This window comes from Megachile rotundata, chromosome 11, assembly GCF_050947335.1.
Source record: "Megachile rotundata isolate GNS110a chromosome 11, iyMegRotu1, whole genome shotgun sequence".
Taxonomy (NCBI): domain Eukaryota; kingdom Metazoa; phylum Arthropoda; class Insecta; order Hymenoptera; family Megachilidae; genus Megachile; species Megachile rotundata.
Window position 1 is genome coordinate 11,410,850 of NC_134993.1, and position 26,283 is coordinate 11,437,132.

Sequence of the window (26,283 nt, forward strand, 5' to 3'; positions counted from 1 at the left end):
TACCAGATCCACCGCTATACGGGCTCGTGCTATCGAACGCATCCTCGAGGAGCATCATTCGCTAACTGTATTTCGCGGTTAAAAAATTTCTCATGAAACGGACGGTCCGACGGCTTCCACGCGAGTGTCCAGCAAATTGCCAGACGGTTCGGTTTGGCGGGACTACTGGAGACGAGCATGCGCCCGAGAACCAGGTGGCTCTGCCACTGGAGGGGAGCAAAAAGAGACGAGAGCGAGTGGGGGGAAACACGATCAGGGGACGAAGTTCGCGAGGTCTCCGCATGGAGCGTAGTGCCACGCGACGGCGCGTTGTCGCTCCGGGTGTCCTGGTGGGGGCACGCGGTGGGGGAAGGCGGGAGATGATCGCGATAATGTACTCGGAGGTGGGGAGCGTGGAAGGAGGTGGAAGGGTCACCGGGTACGTAGCGGCGAGTAGCGGTACTCTTTCTACGGACGTGGAGCAGCATGCAAGCCGAGCAATGCCCGACTATTGACCCCGCAACTCCACGTTGCTATCAACTCGAACTTTACTCCGGGTTTTGCATTTTCGAACGACGTAATCGCGAAGAAAATGATGTAGGTTTCTAGGGTCACGGATCGGTCAACGACGGGTCGTTGAACTCGGCGGGTCGAATCTGCGCGGAAAGAGGTCAGCGGGTGACGGAATCGTTTCGAAAAGAAAGCTATCGGTTAATATAATCGCGATCGCTGCTTTCTCGAGCTGGCCACTTTCGCCCATTGCGACACTCTTGCCGTGTCGCGGCGTTACGCAAACGGTCAACGACCCGGCAGTCCAGATTTTAGAAACTAAGGTGGGCTTAGAATGAAAAGTAGACTCACCATCACGGCTCATCCCGACGGCGATGCACTTCTTGAGGCGGCAATACTGGCAGCGGTTCCTGTTGATTCGCAGGATACTGCACTGTTGATTCTTCGTACAAGGCCGATACTGAATCTTCTGCTGAATGCTGCGCCGGAAGAATCCCTGCGAATCACCAACGAAACCCTCGTCAGTCTGACCGTCACTGTCCGAGGAGGACCCCGACGAGCAGTTGGTCCCCGTGCGCGGGGTGGCCAGGTCACATTCGCACAAGCACCCCATTAATTCACCTGGCTGTCAGTGGTCCCGGTTTTCACACGTACCCGATTCGAGACTAACGTTCGCGTGGCGTTCGCACGCGCACTCTTCTAAACTCGACTTGTCACGGTTGGACGAATAAACTCGCGCTTGTCCGAAGATCCACCAAACTCACCAACGAATCGAGCGTAACTGTTCGAGCGATATCGTACGAGTCGAGACGCAAGTTTTCGGCCAAAGGGGGAGGGGGTAAAAAGAAGCGACCGTTTGTATCGGAGCTTGGCTGTGGACTGGCTCTTTCTAGCACAGAGAGCATAGAGCCTCGGCACATTGCCTCTGACTCGACGAGGTGGGGGACACTCTGACCCAATTCCCGGACGTTCACCCGCAGTTCACCGCGTGAAAGTGAGAGTCCCCCTTGCGCGCACTGGCGCTCCTCGTCTCTCTCCCTTGTTCTCCGTCTTTCTTTCTCATCCGTCCCTCTTCGTTGTCCCGTTCGCGCGCACTGGCAAACCCTCGATATCGCGGCGGTCTTCGTCGGAACCGAGCGCGTGACCATAGAGGCTCCGAGCGCTCTACTAACGGGTTCCTCTCCCTACCTTCGAGGAACCACCCTCTCGAGGTGCCCGCCCTACCCTCGTGTTTCCCTTCCTCGAAACGCGCCCCTCGGCTTTTTCGGCCGGAGAATCGGGGTGAACGACCTTTGCCCCCGAACGAGATAAACAGCGACTCTCTGGGTTTTTTTCATCGGCGCTAATTGAGAATGGGAAAAGAGGTAGGTCAGGGCGGAGGAAGTTCCCGGCGTATCGGTCAACGACCCTACGGTTACGTAACGAACGACGCGTGGAACGTCGTCGTCGTCGTCGTCGTTGCGTATCTTCTTCGGGCGGGCGCAGGCGCGCTGGTACGCGTATGCACGTACGCATACGGAATTGGCGACACTCGTCGTCAAGTGACTCTCTCGTGACGTCAGACACGCGACCTCGCCTACCTCAACTTCGTGCACAGCCCGAGAGAACGATGTACCGTTGCACCTCCTCGCCCGGCCTGTCAATCGGTGCACGCGTTCGATGCAAGTCAATGAACTGTCAGCGTTGCCAATGTTAAGCTGCACGTTCGAAATCCCGGGCCAATGAACCCGCGTTTGTTTTCCGCGAAACCCGTTCCATTTACGGAACCGTCAAGATAAATTCGAGATCCTCTCGCGTGTCGCGGAACGATTATTCCGCCCCGGTTCGATCACCGCGACCGACAAAGCGTTATCGGGCCGCGAGTGCAGCTCGCGGATCCCCGGACGAGGCCAGCAACCCCTGTTGAACCCTATGCTTGGCGGGAATCCGGCAGAGGTGGGGTTGTGGGAGAATGCGGTGCATCGATCTCTGAAACTGTGCATTCCCCCTGACACGGGTCAGGGGGCGACCACCTTTGCGTACCGCCTTAACTTACGCGAGCTCGCGCACGCGCCTCTATTGTGCAAGCCGAATGCAAACAGATACTTGTCGCAAAGAGAGATCTTACTATGCCTTCTACAGGTAAGGACATTTTTTCAATTCCGAAGATATAAAGCGGAAAATGCTCGTGGAAGGATTCTGATGATACGTTCAAGCTGTTGCTCTTCTCTTAGGGAATCAGTGGGAAATGTACTATGAATCTTTTTGGGGGGGATTTTGGAGATTTTATGAGTGGCTTACTTTGATGTTTTTGTTTCGTTATTTTGTTATTTTTCGGTATTTTTAGCTTTGGTGTTTAACGGTCTATCAGATGAGTTTTTCTGATTTTTTGAGTTTTGTGGGATTCTCAGATTATTTGAGTACTTTTTCGGATTTTTTGGGCTTTATGGGATTCTCAAGTTATTTGGGTACTTTTACTGATTTTCTGAGCTTTGGTGGATTTCTCAATTTAGGTACTTTCCTTAATTTTTTCAGCTTTGGTCGATTTCTCAAATTATTAAGAAATTTTACCCAGCTCAAATAAGGTACTTTCCCTAATTTTTTGAGTTTTGCAGAATTCTCAAATTATTTGGGAATTTTTCCCTGCTCTTATGAGATGTTTTCCTGAATTTTTTAGCTTTGCTAGATTTCTCAAATTATTTAGGTATTTTCCCTAATTTTTTAGCTTTGCCAGATTTCTCAAATTATTTCCTTATTTTGCTCAAACAAACTTTCCCTGATTTTTGAACTTTTCTAACTTGCTCAAATTATTTAGAAATTTTACCCAGCTTAAGTAAGGTACTTTCCCTAATTTTTGAGTTTTGCAGAATTCTCAAATTATTTGGGAATTTTTCCCTGCTCAGATGAAGTATTTTCCCTAATTTTTTAGCTTTGCCAGATTTCTCAAATTATTTCCTTATTTTGCTCAAACAAACTTTCCCTGATTTTTGAACTTTTCTAACTTACTCAAATTATTTAGAAATTTTACCCAGCTCAAATACTGTACTTTCCCTAATTTTTTGAGTTTTACTAAAATTCCCTAACTAGTCATACTAGCTAGCTATATCCCACTATTTAAACTAGACTAAATTATTATTTCAACTAGAATTGTCCTAATATAGTCTCAAATCTGAATGAATCTGTTTTAGGTCTAATCGCTCAAATAGCCATTTCTGGATGCACACATGATTCTATCATTAGTTTCTTAATAGGATTATCTGCACTATCTAAATTAGAAGACTAACCTGGACCAGGAATAGCTTAGTATAATTATCCTGAAGCAGACTAATTTCCTCAGGACCTCAGAACAAAATTATTTATCAAATGTTACTATAAATATTGTCATAATAATATAATGCTACTATAAATATTGACATAATCATATAATGTTACTATAAATATTAACATAATCATATAATGTTACTATAAATATTAACATAATCATATAATGTTACTATAAATATTAACATAATAATATAATGTTACTATAAATATTGACATAATCACATAATGTTCCTTTAAATATTACCATCTTCATTTTTTGACCACATAATTCTTCAGTTAACTTACTATATCTAAAATACAAGATACAATCTAAGATTTCTGTTGATATCAACAAAAATTATAATTTATCAAGGTTTAACACTAAAAAACAAATTTTGAATTTTTCTGAAATCTTGTCAAGTTCAAATCCATCTCAAGTTTCATTAAAAATCCTAGCAAAGAATCTACTCAGAATAAAAACAAAATATTTCATCTGTAATGTGAGTTGAATCTGGGTTGAGATGTTATAGATCAAGGGGTTAGGTTAGGTTAAAAATATCTTCTTTAATGTAGTCCTCAGCTAAACTTTTTAATTATCCAAAATTTTGACTCTCAGTGAAAAAATATTAATTTCAAAATTTCAGCGCCAAAATTGAAAATTTTCAAATTTGCTCGATTTCAGTTTAATTTAAGTTTCTAAGACCATGGGTCACTCCGTTGAGAAATAAGCTTGTACCAGATATTCAAAATGGCCCTAAGACAAGCAGAATAAATAAAAAAACTGAATATGTATAATAAACATAAGTAAACTTTCGCCGTATCTCGTTATTTGGCCGCACCGAAACCGTCCCGGTAAGCGGCGTGTCAGAAATTCCCGAGTCACGTTCACCGGTTCGCTTTTATTTTCCGCGAAAGGATCGAGCCGGTTGTCGTAGTGTCGGTGCACTCGCTCGTATAGATGTAGGTAAGGAGAGTGTGGGATATACACACGACGTGGTCGCGGGGCCAACGACCGGAGCGCGCGACTGCATCGCTCGAGAGCGGGCAGCAGCGGGGAGGGCAGATCGAAGGGTAGGGGAAGGTGAGTGTATCTGCTCCGCGGGGAGGGCAAAGATGGAAAAGCAGGAACAAAGAGAGAGGGACGTGCAACCGGTGATACCGAGGAGAGGAGAGGACAGGACACGAAACGGAGTAACGGTGACGTACATAATGCGCGCCCGTGCGGGCGCATGCGCTACGAAACGCCGCGACACTCTCCGCTCGGGCTCGGGGGCATTAACCGCGAGTGCGCGCGCGCGCGGTACGACGCGCACCTACGACCCCAAGAATTCGCAACGAACCTCTCGCGAGAGAGAGGGACCGATCTGAGGTCAGAGACGTTTGCCGATCGGACACCGGGGTAAAACAAATCTGGTTTAACCATAGATTCTTTACCCCTACATTTGTACGCCATCTTATATTTAACTGAAGCAGAAATTTGGATTTTATAGTTTTGATGTTTTGGTATATTTTGTGTGGAGTTGACGAATTCTGAATAATGTAGGCGATGAATAGAGTTTAGAGTATTTTGATAACAATTTTTTTTATGGAGGTTGATTAAAATTTAAGTAGGAGTTAGTAGCTTAACCTTGTAACAGCAAAATTGAATTTAAAAATTTGGATGATTTTTTATTTGTAGAATTTCTAATGGGAAATTGGATTAAATTAAAATGGTAGTTCTATTAATTTTATGATAAATGTTATTTTTATTTGGATAAAATCAGTGATAATTAAGTTAAATTGAATAAAAATTTAGTTAAGTAAAAATAAAAATAATTAAAGAAAATTGAATGAAAATTTATTGGAAGGAAAAGAAAAATTGTTAAATAAAATTTAATAAAAATTGATTTGGTTAAACAAAGACAAGAATTGTTAAATAAACTTGAATAAAAATTTATTGAAATATAAACAAAAATTGTTAAATAAATTTGAATTAAAATTTAGTTAAATAAAGATAAAAATAATTTAATAAAATTGAATAAAAATTTAGTTTAATAAGAACAATGAGAATTAAAGAAATTGTAATAAAAATTAAGTTAAATAAATAAATAAATAATTAAAAAAATTTGAACAAAAATTAATTTAAATAAAAACATCAATTTACACAAAAATTTGTTTAAACAAAAATTTACTTAAAAAACAGAAATAATAAAATAAAATTGAATCAGAAAAAATTTACTTAGAAAACAGAAATAATAAAATAAAATTGAATCAGAAAAAATTTACTTAAAAAACAGAAATAATAAACTAAAATTGAATCAGAAAAATTTACTTAAAAAGTAGAAATAATAAAATAAAATTGAATCAGAAAAAATTTACTTAAAAAAACAGAAATAATAAACTAAAATTGAATCAGAAAAAATTTACTTAAAAAACAGAAATAATAAACTAAAATTGAATCAGAAAAAATTTATTTAAAAAAACAGAAATAATAAACTAAAATTGAATCAGAAAAATTTACTTAAAAAACAGAAATAATAAAATAAAATTGAATCAGAAAAAAATTCGCTTAAAAAACAAAAATAAAAAAAAAATGAATCCCCAAAAAAATAATTAAACAACAATAAATAAAAACAATCATATCAATTAAAAAAAGAATCCTAAAATTTGCGCAATAAATAAAAATTTAGGAAGTCAATTTATCGACCAAAGGAAGAACAACGTTCTAGAATTTGCAAAATTCAGTAGAAGCGTCGAAAAGAAATGGTGCCGTTGGCCGACCAGCTTTTATACTCTCGTTTGACCTCGAACAGTTCACTGCTCTATTCCCCGGGCATCGATACCGGGGAAGTCGATCGCCGAGGTCACCACTCGAACTATTTTCCGTTTGCACGTAGCTCAAGATATCTTCTTAGATCTCGAACCGAAGCCATCAGCGACGTGTCAAATAAACAGCTTCACATTCTACAATAGCTAACTTCTATTTTGTCAACGATCTATCGCGAGATTTTAACCCATTTTTATCTGTCTGACACCCGGACAAGAATGGCTCGATGATTTTCGCAGGAATTGACAGGGAGATAATTGAAACGTTATTTATTACTTTTTTTTAGATTTGTATCGAGATGTATGTAGATTACTTTCGTATATTGGTTTCTTATTTTTATTTTTTGGTATGATGTTTTTGGACTTAACATGTTTAGTTTAGGTTATAAATATTATTATTATTTGTTAGTAATATTTAATTTATAGACTCTCATTTTTGGTATTTATTGCTTTTGTGATGAGAATTGTTTATACATTAGAAATTGTGGTATCTTATTTTTTAGTTAATAATATTGATATGATGTTACAAGTCAAAGTGACTTGAAAATAAAGGTCTGAATGAAAATATTATATTCTTGATCAAAATTCAAATTTCAGAGTGGGTCATACTGAAATTATGCTTTTGTTTCATTGCATACAAAAGTGCGTCACAAGTGCGGCAAGAGTGCGTCATAAGTGCGTCACGAGAGCGTCAGGATATTTCGAGTCGAAGTGATGTGATATTAGAAATTAAAGAGCCATGATTTTAGGGTCATAGTGACATGATATTGTGAGTCAAAGTGACATGATAATAGGAGTTAAAGTGACATGATATCGCAAGTCAAAGTAACATGATATTGCGAGTCAAAGTAACGTGATATTGTGAGTCAAAGTAACGTGATATTGTGAGTCAAAGTAACATGATATTGTGAGCCTAAGTGACATGATATTGTGAGTCGAAGTGACATGATATTAGGTGTTAAGGTAACATGATATTGTGCGTCAAAGTAATATGATATTGTGAGTCAAAGTAACATGATATTGTGAGTCGAAGTGACATGATATTGTGAGTCGAAGTGATATGATATTAGGTGTTAAGGTAACATGATATTGTGCGTCAAAGTAATATGATATTGTGAGTCAAAGTAACATGATATTGTGAGTCGAAGTGACATGATATCAGGTGTCAAGGTAACATGATATTGTGGGTCAAAGTAATATGATATTGTGAGTCAAAGTAACATGATATTGTGAGTCGAAGTGACATGATATCAGGTGCCAAGGTAACATGATATTGTGAGTCAAAGTGACATGATACAACGAGTCAAACTGACACAATACCATGAGTCAAAGTGACATGACATTCCAAATCAAAATGATGATATGACGACTCAAACTGATATGATGTGACGACTGTGAAGGGTGATATTACGAGTCAAAGCGATGATATTCCGAGTCAAAGTGACTCAATACTACAAGTCAAAGTGACATGACACCACAACTCAAAATGACATGACATTCCAAGTCAAACTAAAGATATGACGACTCAAACTGATATGATGTGACGACTACAAGTGGTGATAATACGAGTTAAAGTGATGATATTCCGAGTCAAAGTGACTCAATACTACAAGTCAAAGTGACATGACACCACAACTCAAAATGATATGACATTCCAAGTCAGAAAGAAAATATGACGATTCAAACTGAAGTGATGTGACGACTACAAGTGGTGATAATACAAGTCAAAGTGATGATATTCTGAGTCAAAGTGACTCAATACTACAAGTCAAAGTGACATGACACCACAACTCAAAATGACATGACATTCCAAGTCAAACTAAAGATATGACGACTCAAACTGATATGATGTGACGACTGTAAGTGACGATATTACGAGTCAAACCGACAATATTCCCAGTCCAAGTGACTTAATACTACAAGTCAAAGTGACATGACATTCAAAGTCAAACTGAAGATATGACGACTCAAAGTGATATGATCCGACGACTGTAAGTGACGCTACCACGAGTCAAAGTGATTTTCTACAACTCAGATTGCCATAATACCACGATTCGATCTGATACAATACCACAACTCAAATCACACGACATGTCGAGTCAAAGTGACGATATGCGACTCAAACTGATATGATATAACGACTCAAAGTGATATGATCCGACGACTACAAGTGACGCTACCAAGAGTCAAAGTGATTTTCTACAACTCAGAATGCCATAATACCACGATTCGAACCGATACAATACCACAACTCAAATCACACGACATGTCGAGTCAAAGTGACGATATGCGACTCAAACTGATATGACATAACGACTCAAAGTGATATGATACGACGACTGTAAGTGACGCTACCACGAGTCAAAGTGACTTACTACAACTCAGAATGCCATAATACCACGATTCGAACCGATACAATACCACAACTCAAATCACACGACATGTCGAGTCAAAGTGACAATATGACGACTCAAACTGATATGATATGCGACTCAAGCTGATATAATACGACGACTACAAGTAACGCTACCACGAGTCAAAGTATCGATACAACGACCTAAAGTGCCAATATTCAAATTCCGTATATCCAAAGTCGAAGGATCGCAGATATTCGAACGGTCTCGAATCGGAATCGAGCACGGGGTGTCGTGTTTCACGGGGTGGCTTTATCGGGCATAGAAGCGTGACGTTCGATTCCGCACGGCGGGGCAACGTTATCTTGAAGCACTCCCGCTCTGTCCGGCCGGAGATACCGCGTCGAGCGAACACCTACCACGATAATAAGCGGCTGACCCGATTCTAAAGTAGATGCACCGGGGTCAGTAACCCCGAGCGAGCACCGAAATACCCGCGCAATCAAATGAAAATGAGATCACGACTCGTTACGACATCAAAAATGACGGTTAGCCGGAGGAGGAGGGTCGGAGGGTGGGGAGTAGGCGGGGAGGAGAAGGAGGTTGCGGGAGTGGGAGAACGGGGAGGTGGGGGAGGCACCAGGGGGAGGAGGGAACCACCGAGTGACGTAACTGGCTCGGGGGTCGACGACCGGAGGGTTAATGCACCGGTCGCCTGGTTTCAACCCTCCGGAAAAAGAGTCAACGCGCACCTCCACCGGTGATTGTCCCGGCACAGAGATTTAAAGAGGAACGTCGACGCCGCCCGGAGAAAAAAAGACTAAGAAACCTCTATTTTATCGCCCACACGGAACGTGCCTTACCCTCTGACACCCCGTGGCTTTAGCCCGCCATATTCTACTCGGCACTATAACGAGACTTTCGCGAGCGGGTTTCGAGCCGAATTCTAACGGGGAGTTGAGAGGTCATCGACGATGCATACTGTGTGCTTGCGTCTTGTTTAATCTGGGGGTTGTTGGTTTGAGGAATGTATACTTGTTGAGTTTGATGTAATGGGATTGCACTGCTGATTTCATTTTGTGATTTTTGTTGGTAGAATTATGTGTGTGGTATAGGCTGAATGTGTGGATGAGGTATTTCACACATGCATATATGTTGAGTATGTAGTGATGTATGCTAAATATGTAGAATAACGTGTTCTCCACATATGTATTACTATATATGTCACTACTGTTATATGACATATGTCGCATAGTTCATATGATGTATTCTACATATGTAGTGATATGTACTACACATGTCATATGATGTATTCTACATATGTAGTAATATATGTTAAATATGTAGAATAAGGTATTCTCCACATATGTATGACTACATATGTCACTACTGTTATATGACATATGACACATACTTCATATGATGTATTCTACATATGTAGTGATATATGCTAATTATACAGAGTGATATATGCTAGATATGAAGAATAAGGTATTCTCCACATGTGTATCACTACATATGTCACCACTATACCTGTTATCACTACATATGTAGTGATATGTGCTACACATGTCATATGATGTATTCTACATATGTAGTAATATATGCTAAGTATGTGGAATAAGGTATTCTCCACATATGTGCCCCTACATATGTCACCACTATACCTGTTATCACTACATATGTAGTGATATGTGCTACACATGTCATATGATGTATTCTACATATGTAGTAATATATGCTAAATATGTAGAATAACGTATTCTCCACATATGTATAACTACATATGTCATCACTATACATGCTTTCACTACATATGTAGTGATATGTGCTACACATGTCATATGATGTATTCTACATATGTAGTGATATGTGCTAACAATATTTTAAAATTTTATGGAAAATTTAAAATAGTAAAATTAATGTGAGCTTCATATAACGCTACAAGTATTAATTATTAAAATAAATAAATATTAATTTAACTAGAAGTTTTATAGTTATGTAAATAAACAGTCCATAATACTTTCAACTTTCGTCGATTATATAATTTTCCTGAATTAATGAATATTTGTAAATTAATTTTGAAACTAGAATTATTTATCATGTAAATGACTAAATTAACAAGTGAGTAAACAAATAAACATCAGAATGTGAATTATGAATTATAGTAATTGTGTGAAAAATTGCAATTGTAAAATAGTTGGAAATGAATAATCACAGGAAATAATAGAAAAATAAGAAGTAATCAAAATCGTAGTCATGGAGCATGAAAGATAAATGAATTTAGTAGAGACATGAAAAGTATGAATTTTATTTAATTTCACTGTTGTTGGAAAAGTAATGACGTTTTCATAATTCAAATTTACCGCGCTTTTTCCTAGCTTCGTAATATTCAACACGTACCAAAATTTAAATAAACTAGAATATTAATTTTGGGAATTTAACTTGGTGAGTTAATTCAGATGACAAAATTTAATGTTAGTTCATTTAATACCTAAACTAACCTGTCAGATTTGACTGCTGAAAGTAACCTAATTCAATCTACATTAACATTGAAACTTAAACCATTTTTATTAAAATTTAAGTAACAAAACCTATCTTAAATTTAATAAATTTTATAATAGTACTAGAAGATAATTTATTTTAATTTGATACATTTAAACTATGAAACCTAACCTAAATTAATTTAATAAGTCTGAAGGAGGAAACATAACCTAACCTCAACATATTTAAAAGAGAAAGTTAATTTAATAAATTAATAAATTTAAACTAAAGACCTAACCTAAATTAATCTGACAAACTTGTATGACAAAACCTAACCCAAACTCAGCATATTTAAAAACCCAATATAACCTAATCCAAACTCAATACATATAATAACTTAATAAATTTAAACTAAAAACCTAACCTAAATTAATTTAATAAATTTGACTGACAAAATCTAACCTACTCTACATATTCAAAAAACTAACCTAACCTAACTTAAACTCAACACACTTAATAACTTAATAAATTTAAACTACAAGCCTAACCTAAAGTAATCTGACAAATTTGTATGATAAAACCTAACCTACTCTACATATTTAAAAATCTAACCTAACCTAACTTAAACTCAACACACTTAATAATTCAATAACTATAAACTACAAGTCTAACCTAAATTAATCTGACAAATTTGTATGACAAAATCTAACCTACTCTACATATTTAAAAATCTAACCTAACCTAACTTAAACTCAACACACTTAATAATTCAATAACTATAAACTACAAGTCTAACCTAAATTAATCTGACAAATTTGTATGACAAAACCTAACCTACTCTACATATTTAAAAATCTAACCTAACCTAACTTAAACTCAACACACATAATAATTCAACAAATTTACCCTATAAACCTAACCTAACTTAATTTAATAAATTTCATTGACAGAACTAACCTACACATTTAAAAAGCTAACTCAAACAGTTCAAACTAAAAAAAAATTCCACCCAAAAAACCTGAATAAAATCATATCTAAAAAACATTGCCTGTTTTCAAATAAAAATTCATAAAGTTTACAACGTCCGCCAACGTCGCTTATCTCCCGAAATTCGTCTCCCTAATTACTTTTCATAATCGTCGAAACCTAGCGTGCTCAGATCAGCTAGATCGAACCGCCTATTCGAGAGTGCCGTGCCTTTTATCGCGTCCCGCGAATCTCTCGTGCGGCAAAACTGAGCCCAGGTCAGTGACGCGTGCACGAAAAGTGTCATGGAGGGCAACGTCCGAGATCTGGGCCATCTTCCCCCGTTTTTCCATCCCTTTACTCGATTCCCTATCCCGCGAAATTCCGACCGAAACAGTGACCGTCTTACAGATATCTTCAAGCGATATTCCAGCTCCCTCCACATTCTAAAATCCTAAACCTATCCCAAAACACTTTCTCTTTCCGGTGGTCAACCGCCATCATTTTCGGGGTGAAAGTCCAGCTCAGATCGATACGTATCGGGTCGACGGTCGACGAAGATCTGAGAGCACCGTAGCACCGATTTACTACACCTGGCTAGCAACCCCCTCCACTTTGGCCGGAGTGGAGGTGGTCGGCGCTGGTGGTGGCTGCCACTTCCTAAAACGAATTCGCGGCCTGTGCTGCCCCCACCAGCCTCCTTGAAGCACAATGACGAGCATGAGGACGTTGGCCTTCGCGGGACGTAATTATCAGTCTCGAGGAGAATGATTTACATTTGATTCGAGGGATCCTCTTTTACCAGTCACTTTTCTGTAATAAGCGAACTTTCCAACGGTTTCTCTTTCCGACTCGAAATCGAGCATAACGCGAAAACCGCCTACCTGGACTTTGCGCAACTATTGTGTCCCTTCCCGGGAAATCTCGGAATTCATCGAATTCGGGACCTTGGATCTTTCAGACTTCAAGGACTCGCACGATTTCCGCGTGCACAAGGTCGACCTCGGTCGATACCTCAGCCTTGGCTCGTACATTCACATTCACGCTACGTTCACTTCCTGGCCACGTTCAAATATTTCGTAACGTCTTTCTCGACTCACCTTGCATCCCTCGCAGGAGTGCACCCCATAGTGGAAACCGGACGCCTTGTCCCCGCAGACGCGGCACAGCACCGTGGTTCCGTCGAATTCTGCAATCAAACAGAGAAAACTTCAGATACGTTCATTGCTCTCCACGTGGAGAGCGGATGGGAAAGGTGGGAGAGAAAGAAGAACACTTTCTCCTCTCGCCGGGTTACAGCATCGCGGTGTTACAACTTTCTGCTTTCACTCGCGATCGTTTTCCAATTTCCAATTCGCAGACTAAACCGCTAGCAGAATTATTAAATTATAATTACGGAGAGTAGATTCAGAAGCTTAGAGCTAGGTCTGGAGGTTTAACCAGGTATTATGACTATGATATTTGCGAGCTTAATCCAGCTTATGCGTTCATATCTGGAGGTTTGACCAAGCTGCGAAGTGGTGAAAATATGTGGAAGGTGACCCGGAAAGCTTAGGAGAAGCCGGCTCGTACCTATGTTTAGTTCGGGTTCAGGTTTAGCGGAGGAGACGGTGGAGTCCATGGTGGGCATGTTTGGGCTGAGATGATGGGGCAGCTGTGCCACGTGATAAGGACTGGACATGCCCTGAGAGACGCAGGACATGCGCGATACGCTGGAGGCGCGCGATCCATGTGACATGGTCGAGATCGGCGACTCCGGCGATGTGGCCATCGTGGCCTGTGCGCTGCTATCCGGCGTTAGAATCATGTTCTAAATCCAATGCGAATTATCCACTTGGCACGGCACTGCACATATCAGTTCTCACTGTCCGTCACTGGTTCACAAACTCACAACTTTCCCTCTCTCAGTTCCTAGACACCAAATCACGTGACGAAACTGGAGATCCTACCGAAAGGAAGGGCAGGTGCGTTCTGTGGCAATCGATGGACACCTCGACGGTGTTATACCGAGGGGTGCTACACGAGAGGAAGGCCGCGGATGGAAGAGAGAGTGAAAGTAAGTGTTCGCTCGAGGGAGGTTCGCGTTGGTCTGACTGGAGTTCGGCGCTGCCGAGTGTTGGTTACCTGGGGGCCGTGCAGCCCTTACTCGGAGCGTAGCCGGTGGAGGGGAGGGATTGATGTGGCTGCCTGCTTGCCAGGCTGCCTCGACCATCTACAATGTCTACGCCCTGGCTACCTAGTATGTAGTAGAGGACACACAGCTCTTACAGAGCCCCCCGAGAGTTCATCGTATTTTCAATGCTGGAGGTCACTGACAAGCGGCTGCGGGCCCGGGCACCGGCGTCACGGGCCCAACCAATCCCGTCGCCGCACGCTGGGCCGCGTGCCCTCCCGATTGGTCGCCCGCTATCCCCTCCACTGCCACGGACCTCTACCGGCCGACTCTCCTTCCTCCCATCGGAGGAAGTTCATCGGCCGAAACCTTGACTGAATTACCCCGCAGCAGCGGCCAAGGCCATGCGCCCTCTCGCTCGAGCCAACCGCGAGACCGTCGTTTCGCCTTCTGCTTTTCATCGTCTCGCTCGAACCTTGCCGGCTTCCTCTCATGCTCTCCTCTTTTCGCTTATCCTCCGTCTTTATTCCTAACGCTGATATACGTCCTACGCTACCGACCGGACTTCTTCCCTTCGATCGACACACGTTCGACAAGCTTTTTATGCTTTTACGAGCACTAGCTCTTTTTCTATTTCGACCTACTCTTTATTTACCGGGTTAACGCTTTTAGCTTCCCAGGTAGGTATACAATTATACCCAAATTTGCTAGCATGGTACTGTAAGCAAGGATGAGTGACAGAAGTGTCAGAGGCAAGTACACTATTCAATGGGTCTATGTCTTCAGAACAATGATCCATCAGGTCTCCACATATTGTCCCAACATTCTATTACTCGTTCTTGAGAATTCGACTAATGTTGACTCTGATTTCTAAGAACTCAAAGTACTCTCCCTTGTATTTCAATCTGATCGATGTGAATGGCATTTGTAATCAAACCAGTCAAAAATATAAATAAATCCCTCAATCTACTTCTATCTCTGACCAATCACCTATGGACCTATTTTATCTCATCCACATCCTTGCTATTTTATCTCCTCATCCACATCTTCGCAATTTTATCCTCATTTCATCCTCATTTGCCACCCAACAAAAATTTCACCCATTTTCTAAAGAACATAAACTAGTATGTAACATATAAATTAGTATAGAAATAAAATTGTAAGAGTCAGAATCGAAATAAGAGAAGGCACGCGCGCATCGCGGGCAAAAACGTGATGGCGGTTCGATGAACCCGCTGTCGAGGCTGTTTTCGTTACGCGAAACTGTCTCAAGATTTCGGCTGGCGTGCTGTTTATTTAACACCGTGACTAGGCCATGGAATTTTACTGGTGCATGGTATCGATTTACGATGATCAAGTGACAGTAGCTGATAGCGGTGTTACTCGATTTTCTGTCCACGTGCGAGTCGAATTAACACCTTGCTTCCATCGTTAACGCCTTGGTGATTCTTAGGGAATGGCTATGTCACGATTAATTTTGTGAATTTGCAATGCAAGATTATTTTGTGAATTTATTGCATATTATTATTTTGTGAATTTACAATACAATATTATTTTGTGAATTTTGTTGTATGATATCACTTTGTGAATTTAATTGTATAATATTATTTTGTGAATTTATTGTATATTATTATTTTGTGAATTTACAATACAGTATCATTTTGTGAATTCAGTTGTGCAATATTATTTTGTGAATTTTGTTGTATGATATCATTTTGTGAATTTAATTGTATAATATTATTTTGTGAATTTTATTGTATAATATTATTTTGTGAACTTATTGTATAATATTATTTTGTGAATGTACAATACAATATTATTTTGTGAATTTTGTTGTACAATACTATTTTGTGAATTTACAATGCAAGATTATTTTGTGAATTTTATTGTATGATATCATTTTGTGAATTTAATTGTATAATATTATTTTGTGAATTTTATTGTATAATATTATTTTGTGAACTTATTGTATAGTATTATTTTTTGAATGTACAATACAATATTATTTTGTGAATTTTATTGTATGATATCATTTTGTGAATTCTAATGTACAATATTATTTTGTGAATTTATTACATGATATTATTTTGTGAATTTACAAAAAAATTCAAACCCATCATCCCCAAACTACCCCAAAAAATTCTCAACTCTGACAAAAGCAATTCTAATTAAAAATCGAGCATACGCACGTTACACGAGGACAAAGGAATAAACGAGCGAGGACAAAGAGGAAAAAAGCAATCGGCTTTCTGCGAAGAAGGTCGAGCGAGGGACAGGGTCAGTGCTCGTAATAGCGCAGCCATAAAATCATGAAAATAAATTATTGCGTAGATGATGGTGGACGTTAACTTCGAACCTTGGTCTCGTGACACCTTGTCGTTGCAACGACCGTTGCGTCCGAGACACACGAGCATAAATCCCAGAGAAAGTTCACCGTTTATGCGTTTATGAAGCCGGCAATAAACGGCGACGTCCGTAAACAGGGAAAGAAAAAAAGTTGTCGAAACGTTTACGAGCTCGGCCAACTTGCCTGAGTTTGCCAAAAGGGTTGCGACTCTTTGCCCAAAGGGTTCCAGGGATTCCTGTTTGGGTTTACACTTTATTGTGCTCGACCCTTTCGTTTTTCGATAAAATATCGAGTTTCTGTGCTTAATCTGGGATGTTTAAACTGTACAATGGACGGCTTCCGGTTATTCGGGATGTTCTTTTTTAGGGGGATTATATTTTTGTTGGGGATAAATTTTTTTTATTGGTGCATTCGCATATTGATATATTATGTGATGGTTTGTAGGCGAGGTTGTACTGGGAATTAAGGAAATTCTGCAAAATATTAAGAGAATAATAATGCAATATAGTAAGAGAATATCTTTTTTTTTGTTTTATTTTTGTTGGAAGTATAACATTTCTAGTTTGTCTAGGAATATTTTTTTATTAAGATCTATTGTTGTACAAATATTTAGGAAGATAAATTCTGCAAAATATTAAGAGAATAATAATGCAATATAGTAAGAGAATATCTTTCTTTTTAAATTTTTTTTTTGTTTTATTTTTGTTGGAAGTATAACATTTCTAGCTTGTCTAGGAATATTTTTTTATCAAGATGTATATGTATACAAATATTTAGGAAGATAAATTCTGCAAAATATTAAGAGAATAATATTGCAATATAGTAAGAGAATATCTTTTTTTTATCTTTTTTTTTGTTTTATTTTTGTTGGAAGTATAACATTTCTAGCTTGTCTAGGAATATTTTTGTATCAAGATCTATATGTATACAAATATTTAGGAAGATAAATTCTGCAAAATATTAGAGAATAATAATGCAATATAGTAAGAGAATTAACAAATTAATATTGCACTGTGAATTCAGAAAGTAATATTGTACTGTACATTTTCAGAATAATGCATTGTAACTTTTTACACTCTTATATTTTTTTATTTTTTTATTTTTTTTGAAGCATAACATTTCTAGCTTGTCTAGGGATATTTTTTTATCAAGATGTATATGTATACATCAATGTAAAATAAAAATACTTGCAAATGAAAATTTTTGGTGCACCTGAAAGTCCCATAAAAAAATATTCCTAGTCTGAATGAAACTAGTGAAATTTAAGGTTAGGTAACAAGAACATTTACACTAATTTCAATAAAATAATAAAACCAGAAGAAACTAAAAAAGTACTCAACCTAAAAATTCGAAACGAAGTTAGGTGAATACTTTGTTAGTATTGCGTTTGAAATTGCAGTTTGTTCAGATCATCGTTCTCGATGATTAGTCGATGATCGTCCAATAATACCGACACGTGCGATCGCTTTAACAGTGGTCGATTAAAAATAGACGGTACACGAGGGCTATGGTGTATTCGTTGCATATAAATGCGTATCGCTGCAGGTCGCTAGCCGATTTCAAGGAAACGACTTCGTCTGACCTCCGTCACCGCCGGCCATTATGTTCGAGGTCTGTCCAACTTTTGTCGTCCGATACTTTGCTGTTCTTCGCTCGCGAATTTTGTGTAACACGTCATCGATCATTTTCTCTTTCTTTTATTTTAAATTTAGATTTTTGGAAGACAAACATCAGACATATATACTTCACTTACGTAATCTAGGGATATTTTTAATCAACCCAGTAAATTTAAGTAATCTTGTACCTAATTTAATTTTGTCGGGAATATTATTAGTTAAGTTGTGGTCTAGGGAATTTTCAAGCTGAAATTTCTTTAGTTATATAGCCCAGGGATTTTTTTAATCAACCCAGTAAATTTAAGTAATCTTCTCTTGTACCTAATTTAATTTTGTCTGGAATATTATTAGTTAAGTTGTGGTCTAGGGAATTTTCAAGCTGAAATTTCTTTAGTTATATGGTCTAGGGATATTTTTAAACAACCCAGTAAATTTAAGTAATCTTCTCTTGTGCCTAATTTAATTTTGTTTGAAATATTATTAGTTAAGTTGTGGTCTAGGGAATTTTCAAGCTGAAATTTCTTTAGTTATATGATCTAGGGATATTTTTAATCAACTCAGTAAATTTAAGTAATCTTTTCTTGTATCTAATTTAATTTTGTCTGGAATATTATTAGTTAAGTTGTGGTCTAGGGAATTTTCAAGCTGAAATTTCTTTAGTTATATGGTCTAGGGATATTTTTAAACAACCCAGTAAATTTAAGTAATCTTCTCTTGTGCCTAATTTAATTTTGTTTGAAATATTATTAGTTAAGTTGTGGTCTAGGGAATTTTCAAGCTGAAATTTCTTTAGTTATATGATCTAGGGATATTTTTAATCAAGCTAGTAAATTTAAGTAATCTTCTCTTGTACCTAATTTAATTTTGTCGGGAATATTATTAGTTAAGTTGTGGTCTAGAGAATTTTCAAGCTGAAATTTCTTTACTTATATGATCTAGGGATATTTGTAATCAAGCCAGTAAATTTAAGTAATCTTGTACCTAATCTAATTTTGTCTTGAGTATTAATAGCACAATTTTACGTATTTCTACCATAAATTTTTCCAGTTAAATTATTACCTAGGTATATTCCCCATAAAACTAGTAAAACCCAAAAATTCCTAGACCTAACCTAACTTTACTTTCAATTCTTGCGATCAAATAACATTCTCACCATTTCCAAAAATCGGTAAATTCGAACAATTTCGCGCCACTCAAAATCCACAGTAAGAAAATGGCGGTTAAGCATGGAAAGTCTGAAACCTCCACATCCCCGTAAAATCAAGCAATAATTAACAAGCCAATAACAGTAATTACGATTATTACGTGTACCATTATCCATTGAATTTACGAGCGAATCACGAAGCATTATAATAAATTATAGTAATTCGCGGTGCGCTCAACGATCTGCCATCTCGTCAGCGACGCGTGCTGGTGGATGTTACCGCGTCGGTTTGCTGATTACCGCGAATTAATTCGTTTCGTTTAAAAAGGAAAATAAAAGAATAACGTGGCTCGATGAGTTTGATCGAAGTCCCAGAGCAAACCACTCGATTAAACGGCTGTTAGAAGAATTAATTAAGAAGGATTCATGGTCGGGCACGTTTATGGGAATACTCTTGCGTTGGTCTACTCTAATGTGATATGCATCGGGAGAATTAATTTGCCACGATGATTGATGCGTTTTTCGAGGAAGTAAATGCTACACTCGTAATGGTCGGTTGTGTTAAGTAATTACAAGCTTTTCTTTTTATGGGGGTTGAGGGTTTCCAATTTACGACACTCGGATATACATTGATCATCTCATTTCATCTTTCTCATATTTTTATTAATTTTTAAACCGTTTCACATTTTTAATAATTTTTAAACTGTTTCATATTTTTAATAATTTTTCAAAATTATTTCTTTTGTACGTTAACTGAAGGTCGTGTCAAGGTCAAGATTTCAGCAAATATTTTGTCATTTTTATTTTGATATTATTGGTTCACATTTTTAATAAAATACTAGTTATTTTAAATTAATTCGGGAATTAAGGTCTGAAGGTCATGGGAAGGTCAAAGGTTCAACAACAAAATATTAACAAATATTTTGTCATTTTTATTTTGAAATAATTAGTTCACATTTTTAATAAAATACTAGTCATTTTAAATTCATTCGGGAATTAAGGTCTGAAGGTCATGGGAAGGTCAAAGGTTCAACAACAAAATATTAACAAATATTTTGCAATTTTTATGTTGGGATAAGTGACAATGTTAAAGAGCTTGCAAAAATAATAATAAAATGTGTTATTTGCATAATTATACTCATATGTGCCACATACACATATGTCATATACGTATATGTTGTACACATATGCTTTACACACATGTCCTATACATATACATATGTTATACACATATGTCCTATTCATGTATGTTTTACACACATGTCCTATACATATACATATGTTAAACACACATGTTCTATACCTATACATATGTTATACACATATGTCCTATACATATGTATCATACACATGTGTCCTACACATATATCTTATACACATACGTTATACACATATGTCCTACATGTTTTACACACATGTCATTGTACCAATACTTAATAAATTTTACATTATATACATTAATATTATAACTACACATCATTTTCACAATTTTTCCAATACAAAAGAAAAATGAATACTAATTTTTATAAATAAAAATATTTGTTAGATGAAGAGATCGTTTGAACAGTATCTGCCAATATGGCGACCAAAGCGGAAATTCAGTGATTATCAGTTCGACGAAGATCACGAAGGCGATCAACAATGAGCAGTGAACGTCGAGCAAGAATTCGTTTCGCTCGGGAATAAGCGTGAAAGCTGTAACAATCGTGCAACACTCTTCTTTCCCGTAGCATCGGATCCGCGGGGGCAGCGACGCGTGTACAAGCGCAGATAAAAATGTAACGAGCTAGAAGATAATTAGAAGTTGTTTCCACGGGGCAATAGCGAGGCTTCTATTGTCTACCTTGGCCGTGTCCTTGGCACCGAACGACCGGTCGCCGACCGAGGTTTTGCCTTCGTCGGCAGCTTCTTAGATCATCGACACCTGGTAACGCGAGCGCTGTTACCATTGTCGGAAGTCGTTCAAATTCTTTGTTCACGATGATATTTATTAAAATTTCATGATTAAAGTTCGTGATGAACTTTGGGTTAAGAATTATGTACGTTTTCTTTTATTACTAGTTTTTGGGTGTGCATAATAGAATGTAGGATTTGAAAGAGATTTAAGGATAAATTGGATTAGGAGAGAATGTGGATGTGGATGAGAGAGATTTTGGAAATGTGCAGCTAGAAATTTGGAAGAACGAAAATCTGGATAGATTGTGGATTTGCAGATAAGGTATACATAAGGATATTATAGATACTTAGGGAAAAATACCTAGGGAATGTGGATCTAGGAACGTATGGACCTAGGAGAATGATAGATATAGGAATATGTGGACCTAGAAACGTGTGAAGCTATAAATATGTGGACCAAGGAACATATGAACCTAATACATATGTGTGGACTTGGGAATATGTGGACCTAGGAAGACGTGGACCTAGATGTGTGTAAATCTTATCATATGTGAACCTAAAAACATGTGAATCTAGGAATATGTGGGCCTAGATGTGTGTGGACCTGGGAATATGTGGACCTAGGAAGATGTGGACCTTGATATGTGTATGAATCTTCGCATATGTGGACCTAGGAATATGTGGACCTCAGAATATGTGAATCTAGGAATATGTGGACCTAGGAATACATAGACCTAGATATGTGTGGACCTGGGAATATGTGGACACAGGAACATATGGATCCACATATGTGTGGACCTTGGAACATATGGATCCACATATGTGTGGACCTACGAACATATGGATCCACATATGTGTTGACCTTGGAATATATGGATCCACATATGTGTGGACCTACGAACATATGGATCCACATATGTGTTGACCTTGGAATATATGGATCCACATATGTGTGGACCTACGAACATATGGATCCACATATGTGTGGACCTACGAACATATGGATCCACATATGTGTTGACCTTGGAATATATGGATCCACATATGTGTGGACCTACGAACATATGGATCCACATATGTGTGGACCTACGAACATATGGATCCACATATGTGTGGACCTACGAACATATGGATCCACATATGTGTGGACCTTGGAAGATATGGATCCACATATGTGTGGACCTTGGAACATATGGATCCACATATGTGTGGACCTTGGAACATATGGATCCACATATGTGTGAACCTACGAAGATATTTACCTAGATATGTGTGGACCTGTGAACATGTGCACCCAGAAATATGTGGATCTAGGAACAGTTTCACCTAGGAAAATATTAATCCAGGAACAATGTATACCTAAACAAAAATAAACCTAGTGTGAACCTAGAGAAAGCTTGAATTCGAAAAAAACATGGAACCAGTAGACCTAGGAAGTGAACCTTGCAAGTACGTGATCTTCAGAAAACCCTAAATTTTCCTATAACACCCATGAACCTAAAGTTCACACCACCTCACCATGAACCTAACCTAAAAGCCCCAAAACGTGAATCCATCGATAGACCATAATCGAAACACATAACACAATCCGTTAACGTATAGTGGCAGATCTCGTAATTACAGCAAGGTCCTTCGTGCGAGTCCCTAGCGGGTCTTCATTGTCCCGTGGCCCGTTCTTTCGTGAGAAACAGCCGAGAGATTACATATTGCGATAATAAGGTGGTAATCTCGGGAAGGTGCACCGGCCGTGCAGAAAGGAGAACGGTGCCGCGATGTTCTTGCGGTCTGGCTCACCTGCTGCGTTGCTGCTTCGCGTATTGCTGTTGCTGTTGCTGCTGTTGCTACTGCAGGTTCAGTGACATCAACACACGCACGTGCGTGACGCGTCGTGCGCACCGTTATGCCCATAGCCTGCCCTATAGCGCCCACCGCGGAAGTATAACCATATACTTGCAGGCATGCCGTATGCTACACGATCGAACGATCTATTATACCTGACCGACACTTTTCGTATTTTAAGCATTCTTTACATTACAAACTTCAAGTTGATAGACCTAGCTTCATATTTTACAGCTAGGTATCTAGTTAAATTAGTTGGTAAGTCGGTAGGTCTGAATTGGTAGAGCTAGGTCACATTTGTAGAGCCAGGTCAGGTCGAGTTAGATTAGTTCACATTGGTATGCCAAGTTTAGTCTACAAGTTTAGGCTCATTAGTAGACCTAGCTTAGGATATTTGTGGATTTAGTGTAGGTCACTTTGGTGAACTTAGCTTATTAGTACCAAATTTCATTGGTATCAAGTTTAGCTCACATGGGTGGATCCAGTTTAGGTCACATAGGTGAAGTTAACTTAGCTTCACATTGGTACCAAATTTCATTGGTATCAAGTTTAGCTCACATGGGTGGATCCAGTTTAGGTCACATAGGTGACGTTAGCTTAGGTTCATATTGATACCAAATTTCATTGGTATCAAGTTTAGCTCACATGAGTGGATCTTGTTTAGCTCACATGGGTGGATCTAGTTAAGGTCACATATGTCATCTTAGCATAGGTCCACATTGGTACCAAATTTCATTGGTATTAAGTTTAATCCACATTGCTGGATCTAGCTTAGGTCCTATCAGTGGACCCAGCTCAGTTTCACATTGGTGCATCAAGGTTAGTCCACATTGCTGCATCTAGCTTAGGTCATATCAGTGGAACCAGCTCACTTTCACATTGGTACATCAAGTTTAGTCCACATGGCTGGGTGTATCTTAGTGCTAGCTGTATTTAGAGATAACAGTAACACTTTCAGACCCAGCATGGTAATATTACCCACTCAGACATGATCTATGTACCCACTTACGTATAACCTCTAGATGTGACGTTTTAAGTACAAATGTTAGCTTAGATTTTATAAGAAGCTTCAGCAGCTTGAATCTCAAGTATGGACCTAGATATGTGATGTGACATATGTCACATCTCACAAAAATGCTACTACTGTCGCACCCAAATTAAACTTAGCACTACTTGCTTGGTTATTAACACAAGTATACCACATTTTTCACTGACCACATCTGCTACTACTTCTCTGCCTCTTCCACCAATGTAAACTAGACTTCTATCTCATTGGTAATTCCTTCTATGACTCCATCCACGATCGCCCTACTGTGAATCAGCCTTCAGACCAAACTACCTCCAGATCATCCTCCCATCCACTTTCTCCCGCATTAAGCAAAAAGATGCGGAATCTAGAGTAACGAGTCAGCGGTATCGCGCGAATTAAGGCTGTTCCGAAAGCGAGGCGATTTCGGAGACTCTCGATGATTTAATTCCACGGTCAGGTCAAGCCTACCGAACGGGTTCGGTGCCGTTGACACAGATCCCGGGCCACTGTGGTTCTCGGGCGAGATATGATCGGGGACACGCGTCGCATGAAAAGAATTACGCCAACGTTGTGCAGCGTGCATCCTAATGCACGTGCAGCGGGTGCACGCACGTCGCGGTGCAGCTGCTCCTCCACGCCCACTGTAAACCTTCCGTCTTCCTACCCTATCTCGCATTCTTTTTTACCGCCGCTTTTTTACCTCTTTCGGCGGGTGTACAAAGGACTTGCGAACTCGACGTTTTTACCGTCTGAAGTTTCTTTGGGTATTCGGGCTTCTGGAGTTTTTGTTGCCGGGGGTTTTTAACGCGCAAATGGCGGAGATGATGGTTGCTCAAAGTGGAGGTACAAGGTGATTGGTCAAAGAGGATGTACAAGGTGGTGGATGGTCAATGTGGATGGATAAGGTGATTGCTCAATGTGGATGTATAATGTGATGTACAATGATGGCTGGTCCAGGTGGATGCATAGTGTGGATAGTTGGTCAAAGTGATTGTATGTACAAGGTCCAAGTGGATGTACAAAGTGGTGGCTGGTCCAAGTGGATGTACAAGGTGGTTGGTCCAAGTGGATATATGTACAGGGTGGATAGCTGGTCCAAGTGGATGTACAAGGTGGTGGTTGGTCCAAGTGGATATACAAGGTAGACAGTTGGTCTAAGTGGATATATGTGCAAGGTGGATAGCTGGTCCAAGTGGATGTAGAATGTGATGGTTGGTCCAAGTGGATATACAAGGTGGTCAGTTGATCTAAGTGTATATATGTACAGGGTGGATAGCTGGTCCAAGTGGATGTACAAGGTGGTGGTTGGTCCAAGTGGATATACAAGATGGACAGTTGGTCTAAGTGGACATATGTGCAAGGTGGATAGCTGGTCCAGGTGGACGTATCAAGTGTTTCTGAAGGAATAGTCCAAATTTAGGTAACCTGTTCCAGCTTAGAGAGTCAATTTGCAAAATTAATAAATGTAACCTATTTCGTCACGTTCGAAGTTGAACTGTGTGCACACTAAAATAAAATAAAATAAAAGCTAAATGTCCTATTAAATAAAAATTGATTAGATTGTGAATGAAAGGAATTTTGATAAACCGTAATGGAGAAACTAGTTGACGAATAGACGCGAGGTGCAACATGGTGATCGAACGGCCTCATTTGTCCGCCTCCTCGGTTTGCAGGTCGCGGAGCAAGTCGTTCATCGGCCTGCAATCACAGGCGCCAGCAGAGAAATTACTTTTTCCATTTTTCTTTCGCCGTGCTAGAGAACCACTTCGATTGCAGTCAATCTTTATTTAACAATTACCGTGTTACTCTTTAACGAGTTACAAATTATTGAGATTATTAAGGTTTCAGTGTTATAGCATTATATGTGCTAGGTTTCATATTTGTGATAAAATATGTTATGAAGTTTTACTGAAAAATT

General features: G+C 38.9%; 1 protein-coding gene across 8 annotated transcripts in view; it reads right to left on the reverse strand.

The window, feature by feature from the left end:
- E75 (ecdysone-induced protein 75) overlaps positions 1 to 26,283 on the reverse strand; it is a 266,115-nt gene that overhangs the window by 5,816 nt on the left and 234,016 nt on the right. For 5 of the 8 annotated variants that reach the window (XM_012283637.2, XM_076537556.1, XM_076537559.1 and 2 more), the window contains 2 exons: positions 13,481 to 13,569; positions 841 to 985 (listed from right to left, as the gene is read on the reverse strand). In XM_012283637.2, the coding sequence (XP_012139027.2) occupies positions 841 to 985; positions 13,481 to 13,569 (234 nt within the window). Of the gene's footprint in view, positions 1 to 3; positions 193 to 840; positions 986 to 13,480; positions 13,570 to 13,952; positions 14,482 to 14,504; positions 14,608 to 26,283 lie in introns of those variants that run through there. The other 3 variants (XM_076537560.1, XM_076537553.1, XM_076537562.1) reach the window with 3 other exon arrangements.